Raw genomic sequence first — 25,740 nt, 5'->3', positions numbered from 1 at the left:
GTCATGACATGAATAAACACATTACATTTTAAGTGTCGTTTGTCAGGGACATCATTTTTTTTGTGGACGATATTTGTTGGTTATGTTACCTTAATAATCCATACACATAACTTTTTATTTTATTTTGGCATGCAAACTGTAAAACAGTAAGAAGTCACATCAAACACAATGGTTCCCAAAATACAAGGCATGTATGCAGTTTTGTTTCATGGTTTCCATCAAGACATGTGCCATCATGTAATCTGCAGAGCAAACCCTGGATGAAAACAGACCACAAACCTTTTGGATTATTCTTGTTTTATTACACATACATGAAATTACATATTTATCTCCAAATAACAGTAATGCTCAGGTTCTCTATGAAAAGTTCAAAGACATGCAAGCCAACCTTCCCTTAACCTTTTTTATAGCCACAAGGTCAAATTAGGCAAGTATAAAAGAAAATCAGTACATAATCAGTACAAAAAAGCAGGAACTAGATAGCCAACCATAGGGAGGGTTAACATTATAAAACATAGACAACCAAAAAACAAAAGTAAGGTAAAAAAGCGTGTGCTTTGTTTTTTGTTCTTACAAGTTTTTCTTTACCCTCGTCGTTGATATAGAAATACAAATGATGGTCACTCAGTAAAACATAATAGATGAAGTTCAGATTGGGACAGGAATGTGAGCCCTGTGTCTTCAGATCAATCAAATCCTGCCAGATGGTTCCCAACTCTAAATCACATCTACTTTCATTCACCTCCCACCAGCAACCCAAGTATGATAACATTACCAACTTGCCAGTCAGTACGTTTACATAAAGAGGAAATACCCTGTCCGCACCCTGATCCGGCTTTTCGTAAAGAAGAGATCCCTGATCAGGTCCCAGCAGTTAAGGGTGTAAGACCCATCGTGACTTGGAGCCCTGATTGTACCCAGATGGCGTTATTACAGAGCGTGAACAATTGTTGTGCCCTTCAAATTTGTCACTTCTTCAACTTGCTTCTGTAACCCAGTCACCGTAGTGGCATGTAAAACTGGACAATGGTATGCTAATCCCTCAACTGGATCACGACCATAACCTAGTTACCTTGCCAAACCGGGTTTCCCGCTGCGTTAAAGTACTGACTTGGTCTGAGCCAAGAGTCTCACCCTCATCCAACATGCAGGTAACACACTGCCCCTGTTTCGCCTGCACACATAAACAAGTCTGCATCAAACCACCCTCAAACACTCCTCGTAGTAAACCATTGGACCTTGTTAATCAACACCTAACCTTACCCTTTCTCAATTTCTACCAGAAAGAGAATTAAACAATGAATGTGGAGAGAGGGGGGGAGAGAGAGAGGGGGAGAGCAGAGAAAGAGGTGCACACAAACAATGACAATGGTGTGATCATAGAGTATGAATGAGGATGAAGACGATGGCGAAGAGAGGGTCTATGAGAGGCTGTGGTTGAATAAAGGGGTACAACTCAGTCCTGGGGTTCCTCCACGTCCTCCGTGTCACCCTGGCTGTCTGCGGCCCACAGCTATGCAGAAAACAGATAATGAGGAGAGAAGGAAAACACAATTGAATGTTTGGTTACTTCCACTTGTTCGCTCGCCAGCCTACTATCGAGCATTTGGAGTGTAAGCTCAAACACTTACTGTCAGGTTGTCTCTCAGTAGCTGCATGATCAACGTGCTGTCCTTGTACGAGTCCTCCTTCAGGGAGTCAAGCTCTGTAATGGCTTCATCGAAGGCCTGCACACGTCAGAACACATGGAGGCTGTTAAAAAGTATGCTCAATCAGGGCTGTTGGTGTGTTGAAAAGGTTAATTCTGAGGTCCTTTACAAAGTGGTCTGAAGTTGAAGAAATATATTTTTCTTTTAGTAGTTATTGTGGCTGCCTTTACCAAATGGCCTGTTAACTTGAGGATATATGTATTAATCTCCTAGTTGTTGGGGAAATTGTTTAATGTCATTGACATTCTGTGTTTAAAAACAGGCAATTCCTTTGATTTGTCAAAAGTTGAGAAACTCCCTACTGGTGACTGGTGTGTGCTTACGTTCTTGGCCAGCTTGCAGGCCATTTCAGGAGAGTTGAGGATCTCGTAGTAGAAGACAGAGAAGTTGAGGGCCAGGCCAAGGCGGATGGGGTGCAGCGGCTGCATCTTCTCTTTTCCAAGATCCATGGCCTCGGAATAGGATTTCTGAGAGTAAGTCACGATTGCTGAGGACAGAAGATCAGATCTCATTAATATCTCTCTCTCTATCTATCTCTCTCTCTCTCTCTCTCTCTCTCTCTCTCTCTCTCTCTCTCTCTCTCTCTCTCTCTCTCTCGTTCTCTCTCTCTCACTCAAACCTTGAACATTATCTAAAAAAATCTAAACATTGTAACAGATCCAATACTAATATGCTTAACACGTTTTCTGGTTATCCCACATGTGGCTTCATTAAAGGCACTGTCCATAGCCATGAACTATTGTAGCCATGCTACTGCACACAGGTAGCCATGCCAAGGACCACACCCATTTCTTTGCCAGTACTCTCCGGAGTAGGAGCCACTCCTCTGCACTTACATTTACATAATGGGTTGTTCAGATACTCAACCCCTGTACTAAACTACATCATATGTAAAGTATTTGGGAGAAATACAAGCTGTGAGCTACAGGTAATGTTGAAGAGTTGTAGACTCTTTCCATCCAGTGAGCATTTTATATTAGTTTTAACCCCCTCTAGGAACCTGCATTTATATTTAGAGGAAAATAATTAAATAATTTTCACTTAATATAAGTCAACATAAAGAGTTATTCTAAAGTCACCGAACATTCTGAAGTGAGCGCATCTTGGCCCGGGATATTTGGGTTTCAGCCCTTTTAGGTTCTGCTGCATACATTTATTTATATATATTATATATTCATACATTTCTAGGAGGGATGTCACTGGGGTATGTTGAAGAAGTCCAACATCATGAGAGTAGTTCACCACAAAGAATGTCTCTCCCATCAGCATAGTATAAATATTGAAGAGGTCACAGGTCAAGTTGTAACCAAATCGGCAGCTTGAGGTGGGCAGTTCAATAGCATATTGATATCTAGAACATGATTTCAAAGAAATAAATGAAATATCCTAAGACCTCGTTTACAGACACACACTTACTGTCTTTCTCCTCTCCAACAGCCACCTCAGCGAGGTAGCGGTAATAGTCTCCTTTCATCTTCATGTAGAACACCTTGCTCTCATCCTGAGTCGAGTTGGGGATGAGGAATTTATCGAGGAGGCCCTGGTGATGAGGAGCACAAACAAAAAAGGAGGAGATACGGTATTCGTTTCCGGTTAATGCTTTGAATATGGCATTGTGAAATTCTTCAACGAAATGCTGATTTATTATCCTTTTCGTTGTTGTAGTTCTTCTCCTCCTCCCCTTCTTCTTGCTCCAGGGACTATTAACTGATAAACACAGCTCACATGAAGGTGTGTGTTGCGGTAGCAGGAGGCCCCTCCTATTAGAGTAGCTGAAAGGCAGCATTTAACATTTAGGAGTCTAAAACATGAGCTCCAAAGTTATGATTCAAGTTTGAAACCAATAATCTGAAAAAATCTCAAATCTTTTTTCATCAAAGTGGTTAGGTTGTCTTTTGCTCATTAATCCCCCTCAATCCAAAAACATAATTTTTTAACCTTTAGGAAATCTAACTCATACTAGCAAGGCGAGGAACGTCCAACAGACTGACAGGTGAGGCCTGGGGGATTTTAATGTGGACAGGAGCTTGGGTGACGGACATTGGGGAGGGCATAAGGTGCAGAAAAAATCCAGCCAGCTGATCTACCAATGAGCTTTCCCTAATGGAAGTAGGTCACATAGTCAGCCCTGGGTCTTTACTTACTCACACAGCCACACCCACACATGCCCAGACGTCACAGAATATAGCATCAAACCACTGCTTTAGGCCTAAAATCCAACTATGAATCTAAGGAAAAGGCAGTCTTGAAAAATAGGTACTTTGCATTCTTATGAAGCGACCGGATCGCAAATATGAGTACATGCAACCCTTTTCTTAACAACATATTTTCACCATAACCCACCAGATACTGTGGATTCGGATGAGTCTGACGATAAAATATAGGTTTCCAAATGCAGCACTCTTCACAGTAGCCCAAGTAGAGGTGGGGGTGCTAAACCCAAGGTAAACATGGCGTCTACACAATGTGGATGAGCCAGTGGCTTTAAGAGCTTGTTGAGGAATTGGCGCAGTGAGAGGGCCAGGACTGACGGCTGCGGATCAGCATGACAGGAATGCATGGAGCAGACCAAACCGCCTTTCAACGATCAGGGAGAACATGTCTATTCTGAGTCAAAGATAAAAAGGGGGACCACAGGTAGAGACATAATTGGTGGCCATCAATCAATCAAAGTAAAAAAAAAATCATAAACCTGCTATTCTTGTTTTATACGGGTTGTGTGACATCTACAATAGTCTCCCATGACGGGTGGGTGGTCTGCACCATTCGTTTCTCCAGCCTACGTTGGAGCTTTAGTTCGCCACATTTTGTCTGAACAGATTCAGAAATTCAGAACCGGATCAAGGGCATTTTGACCAATCAACACGCTGTGATAAGCTATGAATTAAAATCACCTGCCCGTCCATGTTGCTCAAAATGGGGACGTTTATGCTAGGGCATTATATAAATAGATCAAGCCCCTCATCTTTCTTGCGAGGACAAATTTTCAAGCCACGCACAAATTAATGTCCTTTGAAATTGCCAACCAGGACGGGGGTTTCTTCCAGAACATTCAATGTGTTGTGTCAACAACAAGTCCTTAACCTGACCCCCTCCCCCACCCCCACCACACTTACCCCCACTGGGACTAGCTACAGGTCCTTAGGAACGACCGGCCTATAAAAGTCATTAGGAGGACAAACGGGACGTGGAATGTGATAACCATCTGCGTCGGCTGGAGGTGAAAAAAAGCATATTTATGTGGTGGGGGTAGAACAGGTGTTGCAGCAAGGAGGTGAGACAAACAGGGTCCTGCTTCAAGAAGCGGGAATTCCAGGTTAACCGGATATGGTATGTCAGAATTCAGGGGAAGCCATCGTTTTCTGTTTAAGTTTACCAACATTAAACTGTACTCTCCGTTAAATTAACATGGCGATTAAAATGCTGTTATGATACACTTTTTAAGTAAGTTTTGTTATTTTTTCGAGACAATCCTGACTAGCCAGAGTTTTGGTTTCCGTTTAAAGACGTCCTTACTTAACCCACTACTTAAAACAGGTCCTACACCTTACGTTGACCATAACATGACGCTATTTTGACTATATATAGTACTTGAATATTGACTGATGCTTTTTGTCACTCAAACCTCGGAATCCCAAACTAAAACATTCAATATTTACAAAACATTGTAATGCAAAACCCTCCTCCTTTGATCCTTTCTGATCAGAAAGGCAGATATGCTCATGCTGGGAGCCTGATTCATGTAAATCTTTTTGTCTAATGAAATACCACAAAAACGACTTGATCCTCTCACCAGCACGGCGTTGCAGATCTCCTTGAGCTCCTTCTCGATGTTCTCCCTGTACGCCTTGACTATGACCAGCCTGTTCTCATTGCCCTCCGCCTTCTGCTCGATGCTGGACACCACCCTCCATGACGAGCGCCGGGCCCCCACCACATTCTTGTAGGCCACTGACAGCAGGTTGCGCTCCTCGCTGGTGAGCTCGGTCTCGGCCCCCTGCTCCGTCAACGTCTTCATGGCGGCGGCCATGTCGTCGTAGCGCTCCGCCTGCTCCGAGAGCTTGGCCTTCTGCACCAGCGTCTGCTCCACCTCGTCGTTCTTCTCCATGGCGGCTGCTCGCTGGGGGGGGGGGGGGTTCGCTGACGGAGGAGGGAGAGCAGCCAGGAGACAGGACTGGTGTCAGTATAGACCACGGTATCACAGTCACACAAAGACGACTTGGCAGTTCACTATTAAACACATGGAATAGTGGAAAAAGGAAGATAGCGTCTCAGAGTGTCTCTAGGAACATTTATAGTGAGGTTGGGAAACTTTTATGGGTAAGAGTCGGGCAGCTCTGCTTGATCCAGGCCGAGCCGTACACTGCACACCATGATGCATTGTGGCGGGTGTCACATAGCCAGCAGGCTTTCAGTCAATCAATCACCAATTTTCCATTTCAGAGGACGGGTGTCAAGTGTATTCCAGATCTGACATTTACCAACAGTGCTGTTCTTTTCGCCTTGTTTCTTACCAAAAGTTTGGATATGTTTTTTAAAGCAGATATTGAAGTACAACTCCTTCATCAGAATTTGCTGACAATAAAAAATTATCTTCTATCTTGTCTGCTTATATCAGGCGTAAACTATCTACAGTACTCTAGTTAGGAAATGTATAGCCGAAGCTGTGATTCCAAAACGTCCAACCATTAACATGGGTCAATAAATTAAACGTTTATAAAGAACCCTTTAATGTGGAGATTGATGGTTTTAATCAGAGGGCTTGTGTGAGAAATTGGCCACATGATGGGTTAATGCATTAGTGGATAACCTAACAAAACTACAACCATTTTCAGGAGCTATTTCAAATCCAGGCCGAGGGAAATAAAGAGCGAGAATGCCAACATCTTTAAGAAAATTTCAAGAAAACCAAACAAATGTATTTTAAAGTGGTACATTAATAGTTCAACATGCAAAGTATTTTTTTCCTCTATATCCATAACAATGTGTGTCATGTCAATGCCAAGACACAGAGGAATGTGTGCATTTGTTTAAACCCACCACACCCATCTGTAGGTCTACCTGTTGCAATGCTGAACTAGTTAGCAAAGATTAACACGATCCGTTTAAAGTACTATGAGGCTCTCGGGTGCAAAGTGCTTGGCATTTAGTTAGCCACATACATGTTTCTATTTACCAATTACATTCATCAGGAAGCCTCAACCGTGGCCTTGGTGACGACCCCTTCCACGATGTCGCTGGTTACTTGCCCAAGCCAACCCTTCTCATGCATGACAGTCATAGGAATGGTTGTGGCAGTGTTTACGCAATGCTTTACTGTGTGTGTGTGTGTGTGTGTGTGTGTGTGTGTGTGTGTGTGTGTGTGTGTGTGTGTGTGTGTGTGTGTGCATTTTTGATAGTTAACAGATGAACGCTGATGATCTTCTACTGCCAGTTACATCACTGTAACGAAAGCAAACCTAGTGCCTGCCAAGCCAACTACATAGTAACGACGATTTTTGCAATTTTTTTTGTCAATGATTCGACGCTATCCAATCATTGACAAAACCCATGCTGATCAAAATTACGTTTTTTACAATGAGTTTGAAACCATAGAAAATTACCTATCAAAACAATTCTGTATCAAAAATACCACGTTAGTGTTAAAGCTTGAACATTCATCCACCTGACACGCCTTCTCCGTCTGGTACGTTCATGTGGTGCCAGCCATTAGACGAGCCCACGGTGTAAAATGTCTATTGTTCTTTTAGGATGTCCGTCGCCAGCAACGCTGGTAAAACAGCAAACCCAACATAATAACCCCCCACACTTCCTAACATAAGTGAAGAACAGCGCAACGTTTTAGATTTACTCGCGATGGCAGATCTGGGAAATAAAGGTCTTCTTACCTGGGTAGGAGGAGACGGTAGTAATCTCAGTCGAGCAGTACAGCTGACTCCCTCACTGCCTGTCTCTCTGTGACTACAAGCCGCTGCGTCTCCGTCCAATCACAGCATTGCAAAACAGGGGAAGAGCCTGACGTTGGACGTTTCCACGGCAACGGAGCACACAACCCTATGGGTGTTGTAGTTTTTCTTTTGTATCACCTTGCTGTGGTCCAGGTAGGCAGCGCCGAATAGTACCAGGGAAGTTATATTCGGTGTCAGAACCAGGCATTTCACAAATTTCCCGTTTAAGATCAATAAAGTACTATATTATGTTCACCATTTAGTAAATATGTAAAACACAACGTCAGTTAAATGATACGTCTTCTCGTACAATCACAGGTAATTTTTTGCACATCAATGACAAGTTGAGGTTGTTGCTGAATTGTTCTTCAATCTGAGGGGACGAGGAGAGCACCGCAGCTTAAGTAGAGCGGGACACAGCGCCGTCTTGCCTAATAGGAAATCCTATTTCGGTAGTGTCGTTGGTTTCCAAGGGAAAAAGTGAGGCTATTTCTTGCTCTGTCACATGATTCCCCCTAAGGCCAGATTCCAAGCCAATAACCTCTTTAGTGGTAGATCGGAGATTGCTTGCAAAAATGCAGACCTGTTTGATAGACAGTTCCCATAATGTAACAATTTAAATTAAGATGCTGACAATTATGCCATTTATAAGATGAAGCCACAGGTATACATTTTGATTTATTGAACTATCTCTATTCATTTGTCTTAAAACCAAATTGAGGAGACTTGAATTATGTTAGCAGCAGAGAAATATTATTTTATGTTCTATAAAAGCATTATAATAAATTAATGGTTTATATGGGTCATGAAGAAGTGCAACTGCAACACAGTTCATATATTAAATCACACGGTGCTACATAACATTGTGTGGGGGGATGCATTCGAAAAAATAAGTGTCAGTTATCATTATTATTTAGCAATTACATTGTGCATTACTGGTTATGACAGTAAGTTCAACATAGAAAATTGTGTTACTACAAATTCTATATTTTAATCAGATGAAGATAAATGGATGCAAACGGTTGCACCTATATTAAGGGAATTTAATACAGTCCACGTTTCGCTTGACATAATAAGAGTTGCTAACAAGTTAATGCAAAGTCCCACAGCTGGAAATAGACAGTAATGATAATGTATGCAATGATATCAAAGACAAGCTGTTGCTTTAATCTATAACACACCATTGCACATTTAACTTTTCTATTCACAATAAAAAGACAAGCAGGGCAGGATCAGAAGGTGAAAGCTAAAGAAGAAATGTATAGGCTATGAACAGGGGATCACATACAAAATATATAGATAAAATAGATATCAATGGAAATGATACGCGTACCATCACATTTAAATGTTGCCCCCCCCCCCAAAAAAAAAAAAAAAACAACAACAACACAGACACACAATAAAAACATGGAAGAAGCAGAGAATTGTTATTTTTGAATAATATTTAAAAAGAAAAGTTAATGAGTTAATGCAGGAGAATCAACTTTTTAAACCAATAGCGAATGCATGAGAGACCAAAAAAAATAATGTTGAAGAGGGCGACGCCCCCGCCCCAATGTTCCAAAGAAACCTATACGCCCTTGACACCGCATAGTCCGTCTCATCAAAACCGTAGGAAGCTGTGGTCCAGGCTACAGTCAGGATTGCAACACTAGCAAGCTGCTAACAAGCTATCTTGCCATAGAAACACAACAGTTAAAGCATAACCCGCGGGTCCTGGCCCGGTCCTGGCAAATTGGTGTTGAGGACCACCGTAAAAGCTCCAGTAGGCCTACGCATGTCAGCATGTGGGTACTTTAGGTTAGGGCTAGACTCATCTCGTCTGACAAAAAGTGCTGCATGGCTTTGTTTGGATGTAACAACAGCAAACATACAGAAGAATATGAACACCTACGCACCTCCATTGTTTACTTTTCAAAAGAAAGTTCAAACTACCTCATCATTCTGTTATAGTTAAATCAATCATGCCTCAAGGTGTCAGTGTAGACACGACGAAAAGCACAACGTCTCGCGGCTCTAGTCTAGTTGTGTAGGGTTGTGTTTTGCTATTCTAATTGAGACAATTAGCCACCTTATTTTCAAAGGATATGTTACATTAATATGTAGCCTTTTGAACTAAATCAGAATAATAACATATATTTTGCTTAAGTTTTAAAATGGGATTATTTTGCAGAAACTCGTTTTTTCTGTTTAACTTATAAATATTGTATAGTATATCGTTTTTCGACTATCTGCCAATTGAACTTTGGCAAAGCCTATAATATTTCAATTTTATGAATTAAATTGTGTTTACATTTTTATATAGGCCTACACAATTCAATATTTTTTAATAACATACGGCAGGGGAATTTTTCCATACCAATTTTTTGCCTTGAAATATTCCAATGAACATTACATTAGTTTCATGTTGCCATGATATATTGAGCTATTCCCACTCGGCCCCAATTGGGGTCGAGAAAGGCGCCTCTAAATTAAATGAATTATTATTATTATTATTATATGACTTCACTGCACGTCACATATCAGGGATTTCAAACATTATCATGAAAAGAGCAGGACACTTTATGCTTCAAATTTAAATTTAGAACTGAATCCATTGAATGTAACTTTATATTGGAATCTACTCATCGATGTAATTCAAAGACGGACCTGCCCCAAATGTGTCAACGAATGTCTATCCAATCATTAGCGAGATATTAGTTTCCTTGTTTACATTCTCCCTAGGCGCACGAAATGTTCCTCGATTTTACGCCAAACCTGTAGGCTGAGCTAGGATCCGGATTGTGGCGTTTTCCCGGTCTACCGCAGCGCAATATCAGATAATTTACTTCCTATTATTTGTGTAACCAAGTACCCCGGAGCTAGAAGGAACGTAATCACATGAAGAAGACGAAGAAAAAACAAAACGACAAAGAGAATAAAGATTGAGTTTTGACGAATACTCTCGCTCTCTCGCTCTCGCTCTCTCGCTCTCTCGCTCTCTCTCGCTCTCTCTCTCTCTCTCGCTCTCTCTAAAACCCATGTATCCCAAAGTCCCGCCCCCTCTCTTGCCAATAACGCCGATTTAGAGCATCCCGTTCGTGGCGTTGCTTCGTGACGTTAACGCCTGGGAACGAGGTTACTAAACCTGGGATCGGCGGCAGTCGTCATATTCGTGGCTGGTAACTTAAGGTCATTGTATATGGTGGGGGTTACTTAAAATAGTTTAATCAATTGTTGGAGTTTGGATAACGCGTTGCGCAAAGCACTGGATATTCGCTGTCATCTCCGTCAGGCTCACTCATAAATTCACCTGCGCAAACTAGAAAGGCAAGTTTCTCAAACGAGGCTTGATAGATCCGAGGACAACATGGATATGGATAGGTAAGTGACACAAATTAGGTTGATCGCATATTATTTAGACTTCATCATGTTTGGACTGTTTTTGTTACTTTGTTTGCCTAATTACACTGTTAAAACTTGCAACTCAATGATGTTGAAGCAAAAGTTATTTAAAACGAATGTGTGATTTTTCAGCAATAATATACCGACTATTTACCCTTACTATCTAAGCTACACATATTGGAAACTATCCATATTTAAGGTTCCTTTTTAAAGGACTTCAAGAAGGAATTTGGTGGATAGCATCTTTTGATCATGACATTATCTTACCGAATGTTGGCTATAACCAGACATATACATTCTATTAAATTTAGATTTTTTTATAAGCTATTGATTTATATATATATTTTTAGTTTTGTTAAATGTTTTACTGAAAAGCTTCTTAATGTCCTGTATATAACCTATTAGATAAACAAAAGGTGCAGGACATATTTTATTATATTCGAGTTCGGTGAGAAACAGCCCGAGGCAGATCTGGTGGCTTGGAAGACATGCCTGCCATTGACAAGTGGGCTAAGTAATTCATTCCGTCCGGACTACTGTCTCTGTCACCAGTAAAAGGCTGCTGGTGGTGGTGCCAAATGAGGCCTCCATTCCTCAGCGAAAAGCCTACAACAATGAGGATGAAGCGTGGAAGAGCTACCTGGAGAACCCCCTCACAGCGGCCACCAAGGCCATGATGAGCATCAACGGGGACGAGGACAGCGCTGCGGCCCTCAGTCTGCTCTATGACTACTACAAGGTATGGCAGAGGCTGGACAGCTAGTAGTAAGACATGAGTGGGCCCCACTAGCTTTATATTCATCAGAGCCTTTCATTCATTTATCTTGTACTCAGACTCGATCCTTGTCAAATCAATAGCGTCTAGGGGTGAAACCTGACCGATGTACTGATGATGGGTGGTTTTAGCAGCCTCACCTGGTGTCCGAGTGTGATTGGAGTCGGCCGGGTGAGGCCGCTTAAATCACCCATCATCCACACACACTCACACGCTCACCGTTTTATCTCATGGCTGGAATCCTCTCAGGTTCCCAGGGAGAGGAGAAACATCGCCAGTGCTGTCAAACCCACCGATCTGTCCGCCACAGCGACGAGGGACAGTTCCTCCAACCTGGAGCTGCTGGAGAACCATCTCCAGGTTCTACGTTCCATGCCCGTCAATCTTTCAATGAACTCTAGCACAACCACCGCCAACAACACCACCCCTTCTGGGTCGGCGGAACACCTGGGCTCCAAGTGCGGCTCCATGGGGTCGGCCTCAGCAGAAGTCCGGGGCGGTGTGTGCAGCAGTGGGGGCTGGGATGGAGGCGTGGGCATGGCTCCTCTAGCGCTGGTCAAAAGCGAGAGTCAGATGTCAAACACAGAGCTCCTGAAGTCCTGCTGCGGAGGCTCGTACAAAGCGGACCCCAGTGAGCTGATCAGGATGGATTACAACCAACAGAGCAGGTGTGATCTGAGCTACCTGGCCCACCTTAAGGAGGACGAGAGGAGCCCCCCGGACAGCACGTACGACGACTCTTGTTGTGACGACAAAGAGGTGCCAGCCCCCCATCTCTATAATCTATACTCTATACTTTATATATGTGGAGCTTTTATTGAAATGTTGGTGAGCTCCAATCAGGAATGCAAAACATTGTTTTTTAAAAAGGCATGACCAATTGTGGATTGTCTTTAATAAATTCAGTGAGTTTGTATTTCATTCTCTATTTTTTTGTTACAGAGTTACGAGTCCAGTCCTTTCCAAGCAGTGGCAGATATCTGCTACAGCCAACCAATGTAAGTCAGTGTCAATTAGATTCCAATTAAAAAAACAATTTACAGAACCAAGGATCAACTGGACCGCACGCTGCTCGCTGTCTTGCTGAGACGGTTTTCTTAGGTCACGCAAAGAAAGTGTTTTATTTTGATTAGTCTTTCCTCTCACATGGTCCAATACACACACGCACATGTAGCAATTCAAGCCTGTCAATTCAACAACAGAATATAATATCATTCAGTCTCCTAGATTACATTCGCCTGGATAACACTCCACTGTTATCCACTGTCCTGTATTGACAGCACAAATAGGAGCTGCGACAAAGGACCCCCATCAGCCACTCATTTTCACAGCAGGTCCCACATGTGTGTGAATCTCTGTGCAGGGACTCCTTCCAGTACACCCTGGAGGCCAGCATGTCTCTACGCCAACGCCAGGGCGAGGGCCCCATGGTTTACCTGAACCGCGGCCAGTTCTACGCCATCACACTGCGCCAGTCGGGCCTCAGATCCTGCCTCCGCCAGCCCGGGGCCAAGGCCCGGCCCAGTGGACCCCAGCCGGCCCGCGGGCGGCAAGGCGCCGCGGGGGGCGCAGAGCTGCCGCAGCAGACTATTGTTCAGGTGAGGGGAGCCGAGGGTGTGATGGAGGTGATGGACTCACTCTGAAACAGTGAGCGTTTGGAACAGGCTGTGCTGTGCCGTATAAGCAACAACAACAACCATAGTGTTTTGTTAATTCGCGGCGTGGATTAATGTGGACTTATTTGGGGGCAGATTCCCGTGCAGCATTGTGATGTATCCTTGGGGTCTGTTTTACCGGTGTGATTCATATCTTGGTGGTTCTGTCTCCACATTAGAGTGTCGTCATGGTGGTTTTCGGGGAGGACAAGTGCAGAGACGAGCAGCTGAATAACTGGAAGTATTGGCACTCTCGCCAGCACACGGCCAAACAGAGGGTCCTGGACATCGGTGAGATCACCAAGTCTTAATTTTAATGGCGCAACATTAAGAATTCCTCCCTTTTAGGATATTCGACGGTGACCAATTTGCTTGTAATGAAACGTAAACCTCTCAAGACTCAAAACGCCCTCAGGTGTTGAATATCAGCCGTAAACGTTCCATACGTCGACCGTAGCAGGCGGCAAAACGGGAAGAAAGTTCAAAGAGGCGAATGAGGCTCTTTGGGTGAAACCTGACACAGGGGAGCCCATTTAAATAACGGTTTGTTCCTGGTTCCCACAGCGGCCCTGGGGAAGGAACCAGGTTGTGTATTTGAATAGACGTTGACAAGAGAAACGGGCGGGGACCAAGTGCCGTAAGACTTAAGGGGAAAGAGAGGGAGAGACGGGCCTCAACTTGTGGTGATAACGACTCGGAATGAAGCGAGGGGTGTCGAACACGCATTATGGGTGGCCGTGCCAAGACGATGGGCTGACGTCGCTGGGCGGAAATGACGCCTTTAAAACATCACAGATAGGAGGCAATGGCGGTCTGTATTTATTTTCATACAACTTTAGTGAGAGGGTGTAGATAATTCACACATGAAGTAGGCATGTGGGTTTTATCTAGAGCAAGAGGCAAAACTAAAGGAAAGCATGTTTTGATTCCAAGCTTTTCAAATCGATTGGTCGGATGTTGACACCATTCAGCGTATCAAATGTATTTGATGTATTATTTTTTTATCAAATCAAACGCCTACTGACGACGACTTGTGATTTCTGTCTTCTTTTTTAGCCGACTACAAAGAGAGCTTCAACACCATCGGGAATGTAGAGGAAATCGCCTACAATGCAGTTTCCTTTACATGGGACCTCACCGAAGAAGCAAAGGTAAAGAGGAACCAAAGTAAAGATGGTTCTTTGATATGAGCCGAGGCTAGACATAATGAACCTAACCCAAACCACACGGCTCCCTTAAGCCTAGGGAGAATAATAGGTGCCGTTCTTATTTGAATAGAGTGGAGCAATTTGGCTAAGAAGGCATTGGATGTGTTCTTTGGCTTTTATTAGGGTTAGCACAGTTGCATTTTGTGACGAAGACACACAAAATGGAGTAGAGGAAAAGAAAGAAGTCAAACGGATGTTTGTCTAGTCTCGCTCTCGAGGAAAGTATAGCCCTCTCTGGTCTCGATCCCTTTTCTATTTCTCGGCACACGTCTTATTTAGGCGCTGCAGACGCTGTCCGCCAAATGTAGCACTTATTTCACTCTTGTTTTGCTTCTCACTCTCTGCTGTGTCTGCGTCTCACTCTCTGCTGTGTCTGTGTCTCACTCTCTGCTGTGTCTGTCTCACTCTCTGCTGTGTCTGTGTCTCACTCTCTGCTGCGTCTGCGTCTCACTCTCTGCTGTGTCTGTGTCTCACTCTCTGCTGCATCTGCGTCTCACTCTCTGCTGTGTCTGTGTCTCACTCTCTGCTGTATCTGCGTCTCACTCTCTGCTGTGTCTGTGTCTCACTCTCTGCTGTCTCTGTGTCTCACTCTCTTCTGTGTATGCGTCTCACTCTCTGCTGTGTATGCGTCTCTCACTCCATTCCGTTTCTGAAGAGTCCCCCCCCCCCCCATCATTACCACTAAAACATACTTAGTGGTAATGATTTTTGTCAGGCCACTGCAGTTGCCCGGCAACCATCATTACCACCACCACCGTCATTATCCTTGCTGGAGGGAGAAAAGGATTGCGCCTGTTGGTGTGTGTTTGTTTTTTTTGTAATCCTAAAGGTGGAGGAGGAGGGCTGATCTGACTGTTTGGTGTGTGTGTGTGTGTGTGTGTGTGTGTGTGTGTGTGTGTGTGTGTGTGTGTGTGTGTGTGTGTGTGTGTGTGTGTGTGTGTGTGTGTGTGTGTGTGTGTGTGTGTGTGTGTGTGTGTGTGTGTGTGTGTGCGTGTGTGTGTTTAGTTAATTTGTTTGTTTTGTGCTACCTTTTAACTGATGGTTTGTGTAGACCTCTGCTACTCAGATAAATGGGGGTGCAATGGTATCACACACACGCACACATACACTCACACACACCACTATGAAGGGTCAGTGTGGAGCGGCAAGGGGATGTGGAGGTGTGTACGTGGAGGTGTGTCCGTAGGAGTGTGTGTGCATGGGGGTGTGTGGGAGGCTGGTTGGCAGGTATGAGCCATGGCGGCTGCAGGCTGAGACACGATGCATCCAGCTCTGCAGAGCGACGGATCAACCGTTATCACCGCCACACAGCCCCCACTCACCCTGTTCTTCCTGTTCAACTGGAAAGCCGTGTGTGTGTGTGTGTGTGTGTGTGTGTGTGTGTGTGTGTGTGTGTGTGTGTGTGTGTGTGTGTGTGTGAGCACATTAAGTGTAAAGATCTCGTATGCCTACCATGAGGCTGTACATATTCTATTATATCCTACGTAAAGAGAGAGAGATGTATGCCTCACACACTACTGGGCTTATGCTCAATAGTGTTGTTCTAGTACTATATCCAACTCTCAGGACGGTATCGGACCGAAGGAAAGTTGCTATTTGGGCATGATGTAGCTGCAATGAATCACACTAATTGGGGGAATGGTATAGCAGACATTCAAAGAAAAAACTAGATGAAAATCCAATTTTCCATCTTGTTACCTCAGCCTCCTGGCAGATTGTTCTACAATAAAGTATCCTGTTTATTAGTCATTTTACATCCAAGTCTAATCATAAACTGCACTGTGGATTAGGTTAACATGTCTCTGCTGGCAAGCCGAACATTTCCTTCATCCTCATTTTTAACCCTTCTACAGTAAACAGTGAGCTGGCGAGCAAGGGTATGTGTTTTGTCACTCTCCAACGAGCCAATCAAATCCCAAAGATTCAGTTCACATTCCTCCCACATGTTGTCCCACGCTCATATCCTGCTTCTTTCATTTCATGTCGTCATTAACACCAACGGTCCTGAAGCGATACAACAAGCCTCTAGCCAGTCCCTCCATTAAAGTTTTAAAAGGGGAACTACAGTAGCTCATTTAATTAATTTAAACCCTTTCCCAATGTTGAGAGACTAGTTATTTCAATGAGCAAGAAAGCACTAACGTGGGAAACTGGTTCCTGCTGATTTCAACGTGCGTACTTGACTGGTGTTCATTGCTCTGGTCCAGACTCCTGGCGACAGTCTGCTTTCAACCTCCTAGGTTCCATAGATTTTGACCTCAAAGTGAGCACAAAAAAACGAAACAAGTTTAAGTTGGAATCACCCAGATTAGTCACAAATTTGGCAGCACTTGGATCTCCTCCCTAATGTGTTATCTCTCTCCATTCCTCACTCTGTTTGGACTCTAAACACTGCCGTGCCTCTTTAAACTCTCCTAGGTCTTTATCTCGGTGAACAGCCTGAGCACAGACTTCTCCCCCCAGAAGGGGGTGAAGGGGACCCCTCTGAGGATCCAGATCGACACCTACAGCTACCAGTGCTCCAGCAGCCGGCCCATCCACCGCGCCTCCGCCCACATCAAGGTGTTCTGCGACAAGGTGGGTGGATCATGAGCCAGGTAGAACATTCACAGAGAAACGTCAGGCATTATAAGAGAAGCCTACCGATCCCCAAAGCACAGTTGAAGTACATGGAGGAAAGGGAGGCTGCACAAGGCTCGTTGAGCGCAGCCTCATGCAGCTCATCGCCGTTAAGACACTGTCCGTTGTCTGTCTGTCTGTTTGTCTCAGGGGGCGGAGAGGAAGATCCGTGATGAGGAGAAGAAACAGCTCAGAAAGAAGATAAAAGGTGAGCCCGTAATCCACTCACACAACAGAAATAAACAACCAACCATGGGGTGGCTCTGTGTGCAGAACGTGGACCATATAGGCTCAGTCCTGAGCGCAGCGACCCGGGTTCGAATCCTGCCCTTGGTCATTTGCTGCATGTCCTCCCCTCTATCTCCCATACCTTTTTAAATTAATATCAGTCGATTAATTGAAACCCATTTTTCAAATCCAAAACCAAATCCGATTGACCAGTGGCGATGAACACATGGTTGACATGACAACATCACATGAACCGTCTCTTTTTCTCCGGCTCAGGCAAAAATGGCAACCCATGTGCGGCTCTCCCAATGAGGAAGGCTGACAGCACGCTGTTTAAAGTGTTGAAAGACTTGGACTCCCAGCCCGTCCTGTTCATCCCTGACGTCCACTTTGGTAACCTGCAGAGAGCCGGACAGGTGAAGCTGAACATACTGAGCTATACACCTGGACGGACACACAACAGTTCTCCCTGCAGTGCATACTACATGCAAACACACTTTTTAAGATGAGCTTATTGTTCCTTTTCGTGTGCAGGTCTTTGCCTTCAAATCCGAGGAGATGGGCAAAGAAGGGTGAGGATATATTCTGAAAATTTTTGCTAAATTTCAAAGTATCTGGTGGACCCAGAAGTGTCTGTTTAAAATGTTCCTGATGAGTGTGTAGCCAGACAAATCATGCGCCGCTCACGCACTGATACATGTTTAGCATCATGTAATGGCTCCTCAAACTCTATTCAGGCCTTGATGTGGTTCCATGCAGATTAGGGTGTACCTTGATCATTCCACCGTAGGACTTGATGGGGGTGGCATATTTGATGTTGCAATTAAAAATAACCTGTGATGTAGAAGCTGCTGTTAGACAGAATTGTTAATGTCGAGATCAATGTAAACCAAACACTTGAGTGCTGTACAATACACAGTATATAGTCACACAACTTGCTGCGTTGGCTTCATCACAGTGAACGTTCACTATTCAGGATATTCACTGCGTTCCCTCTTCCATTACCAGCAGCGTTTCACTGAAGAGGCCCCTGTGTCCCGCCGAAGAAGACTTCCACCCGCCAGCCGCTAAGACGGCCAAGGTGGAACCTGAAAGAAAAGGTTTTACCAGAGTTTGGTTAAAAAATATATTTCTCATCTCCCTGTAATTTATGTTACTTGTCACTTGTCCAAAATTTGTCATTACTGCAATAGTGAACGCGTCTCCCCTTGTTTCGTTAGTCCTGCTGTATGTGAGGAAGGAGTGTGACGAGGTATTCGATGCCCTGATGCTGCGCTCCCCAACGCTGCAGGCCTTGATGGAAGCTGTGAGTCTGGTGTGGAGTGGCGGACAGCTACTCCCTCCTACTAAATTACCACTTTATCTCCTGACTCAAAAGCTTAAACTGCCCATTGATTGGTCTTGACCCATACCCACGTCAAGGCTGCATCCTAACCTTTGCCGTTGTAATCCTTCCAGATATCTGAGAAATATGCACTGCCTTTGGACAAGATGGCCAAAGTTTACAAAAAGAGCAAAAAAGGGTGAGGAAAGATCGACACAGTCCCGTATTAAATCCATGCAACACTTGATGAGAGACCAAATGGTGGAGGTATGCTCACTAGCTCACTGGCTTTCTATCGGTTTCTTTAATCAGGATCTTGGTCAACATGGACAACAACATCATCCAGAATTACTCCAATGAGGACACCTTCATCCTGGCCATCGAAAGCTCAGCTAACTCCTTGCAAGTCACTCTGTCAGAGATCTAACAGGGCACAGAGGAATTGGACTGGAACCCCCCACTCCCCCCCCCCTAAAAACACACCACACAACCAAGCATCTAGTGGCGGTTCTCACATTTCATTTGGAGAAATCCATTGATTCCTCAGCAGGATTCTTCAACTTCGCAGCGATATAATGTATTTGGGTATGAGCAACTGCTCAGGAAAGTTGAGGATGAAATGGAAAGTTGGATCCATTTTGAATTTGTAATATTTGGTTCTTGCTGATTTTACCTGTCAGGTGTTGATCTGGAGAACCCTCCGGTTTGTGATGGGACGGTTGATAATGTGGTCCGCACTCACTGACTTTGGTACTGGCCTTTTGGTTTTGTCTTATTTTTTAGCGCTGTTTTTCTTATTTTTTGATGTTCCAAGAAATGGATGGTTTACAGAGCCCAGCGCTGAGGCTGGAGGGATGTAGCTACTTCCTGTTTCCTTGATCCCTGCTACTAAACCTCAAGTGCCTTAGCGTTGTCACCTTTCATTTCTTCTCTTTTAAGAAACTAAATAGTTTTATATGCAGTTGTTTGAGCTTGTGGTTTTGTACACGTATATGTTCACAGGGTTAAATTAAATGAAGTTTTATCAATTTGTTTGTGTTAATTGGTCATGTGGGTTCACTTGGATGAGGTAGAACTCTGGTTCCTGCGGTGCAAAACGTGGCTCTAGTGGATGGAGGTCTGCTGTAAAATCAGGGGCCATTTAGTTGGTCCTTACATGCCAAGCTTATCGGCTGATTGGGATTCAACATTGTTTAAACCATTTAAAACATTATTTATGTCTCAACCCAAGTTCTCAGCCGTCTATTTTAGATAACGATGTAGCATTTTGTATAACATTTACGATACAATAGACCAAGGATTTTTTCAACCCACTCTAAGAGATGTAAATTAAACATGCATAAATAATGTTTTTGTTTTTAAAATAAGACATCAAAGTGCTAGCGCACAAAAGTTGCAGATTTATTCCTTGCCCTTTAAAGTTGACAAAAAAAACTAACATTTGTGTTAAAAAACTACAATCACTACATACAAGATACTATACAAAACCTACAAAATGCAACAATTACAAACATTTTGTTCAACATAACAATTTTACAGTATAAATTTATACAATACCGATTTTATCATCGTTTGGCACTTGACCACAAGATTCTATTGTGTTTAACAGTAATGTTACACCGGACGCTTTAAAGGTAGAAAACAAAAACAATGAAAGCATTGCTGTCCGACAATATTGTTACAGTAGTTGTAATCCTTCGTTGTGTCAACAAACGTTTTTTTTTTTTTGTCATTACAAAACAGCAGTTAATAAACAGCATTTTAAAGGACTAAAACAAACTGGTATCCGCTCAGGTATGACGTGCCCAGTCATAGTCAAGAGATCCTGGGTTGCTTTCATTCGGGGAGAGACTTTATTTTGTTCCTTTCATAGAAGACCGTGTTTTAGCATGACTAGTGAAATAGACCAAAGGGGAGATTGAGTGACTTAGCTTAACAACAGCAACTAGTCGTAGGCATTAGAAACCACAGTACTATGGGCTACGAGGACACACAATATGTTTTGACTCCTGCTGAATGAATGTACGTAATACTACGCCCAAACGATCTGGTGTATTCATTTGGGACGGTTAAGTGCACAGAGCAAGTCACGGGAAGGCAGAGTCGTAGTTGTGCTTGTGGAGGAGGGCAGGTTATGGCTAAATCACCTACAGTGAGGAGAGGGACGATGGGGAGATATAGGATGGACCACGACTCAGATATTTAACACCACGCATGTAAAAACCATAACATACCCCCCGTCTATTTTAAGATGTACACGTTGACATGTGCTTGTGTCATCAGTGTGTACACATTGTAGTACTAGATGTGCTTTTCTCATTTTAAAGCTATTCAGTGGTGTTGTGTGGTGAAGTATTGTAAATGCAACCGTCAGTCGCTAGTTTTGGCGAGAGAGTAACACGCAGGTGATGTTGATGTACAGACGCCCGTACACGCAGGCAGGCTGAGCCATCAAGCGGTGGCCACTGATAAGCACGCACACACACACACACACACACACACACACACACACACACACACACACACACACACACACACACACACACACACACACACACACACACACACACACACACACACACAGACAGCGCAGGCAAAGGCCCCCATACAAACACAGTCTGACTTAGTTCTCCACACCCGTTAATTGACTGAAGAAAAACGTGTGGAGTCCATGGTTTCAACATGCAGCATTTCAAATGTCTTACACAGAACGTAAAGAAGAGTGGTTTTGTTCTTTACACGATGAATGTCAAAGAGAGAAATAATTGGCATGCTTGATATACGAAAACACATTTCATAAAAACAAATTCTAAACTGCACTTTTGATATACTGGAACCGTGTTAAGTGTTTTTAGCTTTACAAATGTAGGCGTAGTTCAGTCTACACTACAGTCATAACCAGCTATGACTGGAATAAACAACCATTTCAGGCTTTCTTTTCTTTTATGTATGACATATTGTAGCAACTTAAACTGTAAAATATCTCAATGACATCAAAAATCCAGGATGAAAAAATAGTGGAATACATCTGATCCTCTGTGATGCTTGTTCTACCTCACAGGCGTTAGTGGAGACCGACGTGCATAGGACCACACTCTCCTCATGACGTGACATCACACACGGAGGAGGAAATGTATTGACAATGAATTTAAAAAACACAAAAACACATCCATTCTCACAGTATAAAAAAAAACCAAAACAGCTAAAACGCAAGTCTCTATTCTTTTCTCTGAAAGACAAAAATCTGAAGTCTTCTCTCCAGATGAAATAATATCCACTACAGTATAACCCCTTGCCTCAAGATAACCAACTTCACTTTACCAACTTTATCTGAAAATATCATCCTCTTTCTTTCATTCCCTTTCTTTTTCATGCACAGTCTATCACACACAGACTGTCTATCACAAACAGACTGTCTATCACAAACAGACTGTCTATCACAAACAGACTGTCTATCACAAACAGACTGTCCATCCCACACAGGCTGTCCATCACACACAGACTGTCCATCACAAACAGAGTGTCTATCACACACAGGTTCCGTCCATCATACACAGTTGGTGGGCTGACCCTCCAGGGGGCCGTACGGGGCACTAAGGAACACCGATACAGAGTCCAAATATATATAAATATATATATAAACAACACAAACCGTATGACATGCCTATTGAAAACAACAGAGGATATCCTCGTCGACCGGGCACTGAGGCGGGCGTTGGGGTGCTGCCTCGGGCCGACGGGTCCAGACGGTGTTCTGTGGGACAACGGGCCGGGGACCGGGTGAAGCTGTGAAGGCCAGGCCCCCTCCGGCCCCTCTCTTCGTCGTCCCCGGCAGGTGTTTGAAGGCCGCTCTTCCTCATCATCACCTTGTTCTGTGTGTTTGTTTTGTAAATATTCCTCGCCGTCCGTCTTCCTCGTAGGGTGGAGGGAGAAGGGGTCCCCATACACGCACTGCAGAGAGGAGAGAGAGACACCCCGAATGGTCGGTTTGGACGAAGGCTCATCGTTTCACAAGTTATCGTTTGACCTACAGACCTTGTGACCTTTTTGACGCAGACCCAGAGACAACACGTTGTTGTAAAATACAATTCAAAGCAATGGAAGATGCTATATGTTATGACTTAATCCCGTCTGGGTTTTGGTATCTCCTACTATAGGCTTTATAGACTATAGGTTTTGAGGCTACATGTGTACATTTCTATCAGTAACTTTTCATACATTTCTATAAGTAACTTTTCCATACATCTCTATCAGTAAGATCTACGTACATTACTATCAGTAACTCTTACGTACATACAGTATCTATCAGTATCTTCTACGTACATTTCTATAAGTAACTCTAACGTACATTTCTGTCTACCCTTTCCGAAGACCCGGTTAGGCCATCTTGCAACTGTTTGTGTGAGATCCAGCTTTTCGTTTTCATTCTAAACCCCCCCCGGTTCGCATTAGTTTGGGAGCGTACAGGAACAAGGAGCAGAGAGAGGAGCCGTAAATAAAGAGTGGACGGGAACCAGGAGCAGAGAGAGGAGCAGAGAGAGGAGCAGATAGAGGAGCCTTACATAAAGAGTGGACAGGCACGGTCTAGAACTGTCCAGCGCTGCTGGGGTCACACTGCAGCAGACGGACGATGGAGGGGTCGCTCTTGGCTCCCTTGATGAACTCCTCCAGGGACAGCTTGCCTGAAACACACCGACAGGGGACAGCATGAGAGACAGACAGGGGACAGCATGAGAGACAGACAGGGGACAGCATGAGAGACAGACAGGGGGCAGCATGAGAGACAGACAGGGGGCAGCATGAGAGACAGACAGGGGACAGCATGAGAGACAGACAGGGGACAGCATGAGAGACAGACAGGGGGCAGCATGAGAGACAGACAGGGGGCAGCATGAGAGACAGACAGGGGGCAGCATGAGAGACAGACAGGGGGCAGCATGAGAGACAGACAGGGGACAGCATGAGAGACAGACAGGGGGCAGCATGAGAGACAGACAGGGGACAGCATGAGAGACAGACAGGGGACAGCATGAGAGACAGACAGGGGACAGCATGAGAGACAGACACCCAGGGGGGACAGCATGAGAGACAGACAGGGGACAGCATGAGAGACAGACAGCCACAGGGGACAGCATGAGAGACAGACAGGGGACAGCATGAGAGACAGACAGGGGACAGCATGAGAGACAGACAGCCACATGGGACATCATGAGAGACAGACACCAACACCAGCATGAGAGACAGACAGGGGACAGCATGAGAGACAGACAGGGGACAGCATGAGAGACAGACTCTGCTCTTTGCTCTAGAATAGCCATCTGAGGCTAAAGCTAAAACATAAAGGGTAAAGGTAACACACAGTATATTTTGTTGGTAGGAATCTGCCACATGTATTTTGCTTAACTGCTGAAATAGTGAAAAGGCGGAGGAAATGTATGCTCAAAGTAAGTCTTGTGTTTTAAAAAAACGAAAGTAGACTAGTGTATATATTTTTTAAGATCTGTTCCTCACCAACAGATGGCAGTAAAGAGAGAGAGACGGAGAGATGGGACTCAATCTCACAAAGCAATGTATAACGAAGCCAGGAATATATCCTGCCAACACACACACCCACAAACCCACCCCCCCCCCACCCCCCCCCCCACCCCCGGACACACACCCACCCACCCCCACACCCAGACCCCCATACTGTACTCGTGACTCAAATCCGTGGCGTTCCTCAAAGGGAAGCTTGTTTCCACAGCAGCTCAGTGCGGGTCGATATGATGTAGTGCTTCAATATCCTCTCTGGTCTGGCCCTGCCCTCCAGACCTCCCTCCCTGCCTCTACACCTCTTTGACCTCTTCTTCACACTCACTCTCCCCTCAGGGTAAAGCTCTCAGCATTATTCACGTGGAAGAGAAGCACAGCAAGGTCCGGTCATGTGGACTAAATCATGTGATGCACTCCCAAAATGTTATACCTTGCCTGAATCTCTGCGGTTGTCGGTAATGCAAACATTGTGTGTGTTTGACCCGAAAAGCAAGGCGGTGGTGATAGATAGTTGATCTGATTACCCCCGTCTCCATGGATACTCCGCTGGTCTTAACCAGTGGAACGCTCAGTGACCGAACCGAAACCAGGTCTAGCATGAAAACATTTTGCCTTCTTAGATGTCGGCCAGCCGAAATGAAATTCCAAGTTTTTTGAAGTAGGATTGCATACCTGGGACCTATGCAGTATTCCAGGTATGCATCTGTTTTGGCGTGTGTTTGATTATCCGTGGCTACATTCACATCATGTATGTATTTGTGGCCCTCAAGGATGGGCAACACAGGAAACCCTTCACCGTCTGTTTGGACCCAGCGCTTCATGGACATCATACCCCTGATTATCCTCCTTTGAATCCATCAACCAATTTTCTCCATCAAATATATTTTTCGTACACCACATTAGTCCCATTAACGAAAAGGAAAATGACCCCCATTGATTAATTTAATAACCTCCATACAAGGCAGGCCAGGTGACAAGAACACAGATCTGTTACAGATATGATGAGGGAACAGCTACAGATATGATGAGGGAACAGCTACAGATAGGGAACAGTCTGTACTGTTCCCCACCCACATTTAATAGGAACCATTTTTCCGGGCTATATAAACAATGTTCAATGAATGACTTTCTGTATAAAATATATCTGCGGCCGTGGGACCTCTACCATCTCTGTTGGTGTCCATCTGCCGAAAGATCTTCTCCGTTCGCTTCTCTGGCGTCGACTCGTCGTCAGGCATCTTCATGACGGACGAAACCATTTTATAAATGGCCTGCAGGGGTGACACACAAGAACAGGTACCATTAAGCACATGTGCACACACACACACACACACACACACACACACACACACACACAC

General features: G+C 44.2%; 3 protein-coding genes across 9 annotated transcripts in view; 1 reads left to right on the top strand and 2 right to left on the bottom strand.

The window, feature by feature from the left end:
* Positions 1–280: 280 nt before the first annotated feature.
* LOC132468234 (14-3-3 protein zeta/delta-like) lies at positions 281–7,420 on the bottom strand. The gene is made up of 6 exons (XM_060065957.1): positions 7,375–7,420; positions 5,503–5,849; positions 3,126–3,249; positions 2,033–2,196; positions 1,632–1,727; positions 281–1,513 (listed from the first exon to the last, which is right to left on the bottom strand). The coding sequence occupies exons 1-6, from the start codon at positions 7,403–7,405 to the stop codon at positions 1,457–1,459; spliced, it is 819 nt and encodes a 272-aa protein (XP_059921940.1). The 5' UTR covers positions 7,406–7,420; the 3' UTR covers positions 281–1,456.
* A 3,267-nt stretch (positions 7,421–10,687) lies between these two features.
* On the top strand, positions 10,688–19,878 carry LOC132468227 (grainyhead-like protein 2 homolog). 3 transcript variants are annotated; one of them, XM_060065950.1, is made up of 15 exons: positions 10,688–11,020; positions 11,594–11,780; positions 12,066–12,575; positions 12,759–12,814; positions 13,180–13,414; positions 13,651–13,762; positions 14,528–14,622; positions 17,098–17,256; positions 17,449–17,506; positions 17,803–17,942; positions 18,061–18,098; positions 18,538–18,626; positions 18,747–18,832; positions 18,985–19,049; positions 19,163–19,878. In XM_060065950.1, the coding sequence occupies exons 1-15, from the start codon at positions 11,007–11,009 to the stop codon at positions 19,275–19,277; spliced, it is 1,959 nt and encodes a 652-aa protein (XP_059921933.1). In that variant the 5' UTR covers positions 10,688–11,006; the 3' UTR covers positions 19,278–19,878. The 3 variants fall into 3 exon arrangements, with proteins under 3 accessions (XP_059921933.1, XP_059921934.1, XP_059921932.1); XM_060065949.1 differs by having other exon boundaries at positions 10,689–11,020; positions 18,535–18,626; XM_060065951.1 differs by lacking the exon at positions 11,594–11,780 and having other exon boundaries at positions 12,218–12,575; positions 18,535–18,626.
* Positions 19,879–20,230: 352 nt separating this feature from the next.
* Positions 20,231–25,740, bottom strand: part of LOC132468235 (neurocalcin-delta A) — a 50,743-nt gene continuing 45,233 nt past the window's right edge. For all 5 annotated transcript variants that reach the window (XM_060065958.1, XM_060065961.1, XM_060065960.1 and 2 more), the window contains 3 exons: positions 25,548–25,653; positions 23,413–23,532; positions 20,231–22,801 (listed from right to left, as the gene is read on the bottom strand). In XM_060065958.1, coding sequence (XP_059921941.1) covers positions 23,435–23,532; positions 25,548–25,653 — 204 coding nt within the window. In that variant the 3' untranslated portion in view covers positions 20,231–22,801; positions 23,413–23,434. The remainder of the gene's footprint in view (positions 22,802–23,412; positions 23,533–25,547; positions 25,654–25,740) is intronic.

Source organism: Gadus macrocephalus, chromosome 11 (assembly GCF_031168955.1).
Source record: "Gadus macrocephalus chromosome 11, ASM3116895v1".
NCBI lineage: Eukaryota > Metazoa > Chordata > Actinopteri > Gadiformes > Gadidae > Gadus > Gadus macrocephalus.
Note: the sequence above shows the minus strand (reverse complement) of the source record. Positions and strands in the feature narration are given on the sequence as shown.

Coding starts and splice junctions, on each gene's coding strand:
- LOC132468234 (XM_060065957.1), bottom strand. CDS start 7,405: ATGAACGTACCAGACGGAGAAGGCGTGTCAG. Junction 3,250..5,502: donor AGATCTGCAACGCCGTGCTG/GTGAGAGGATCA, acceptor CCTCATCACCAG/GGCCTCCTCGATAAATTCCT. Junction 1,728..2,032: donor CCTGCAAGCTGGCCAAGAAC/GTAAGCACACAC, acceptor TGACGTGTGCAG/GCCTTCGATGAAGCCATTAC.
- LOC132468227 (XM_060065949.1), top strand. Junction 17,257..17,448: donor TCAAGGTGTTCTGCGACAAG/GTGGGTGGATCA, acceptor TGTTTGTCTCAG/GGGGCGGAGAGGAAGATCCG. Junction 18,833..18,984: donor TGCAGGCCTTGATGGAAGCT/GTGAGTCTGGTG, acceptor TAATCCTTCCAG/ATATCTGAGAAATATGCACT.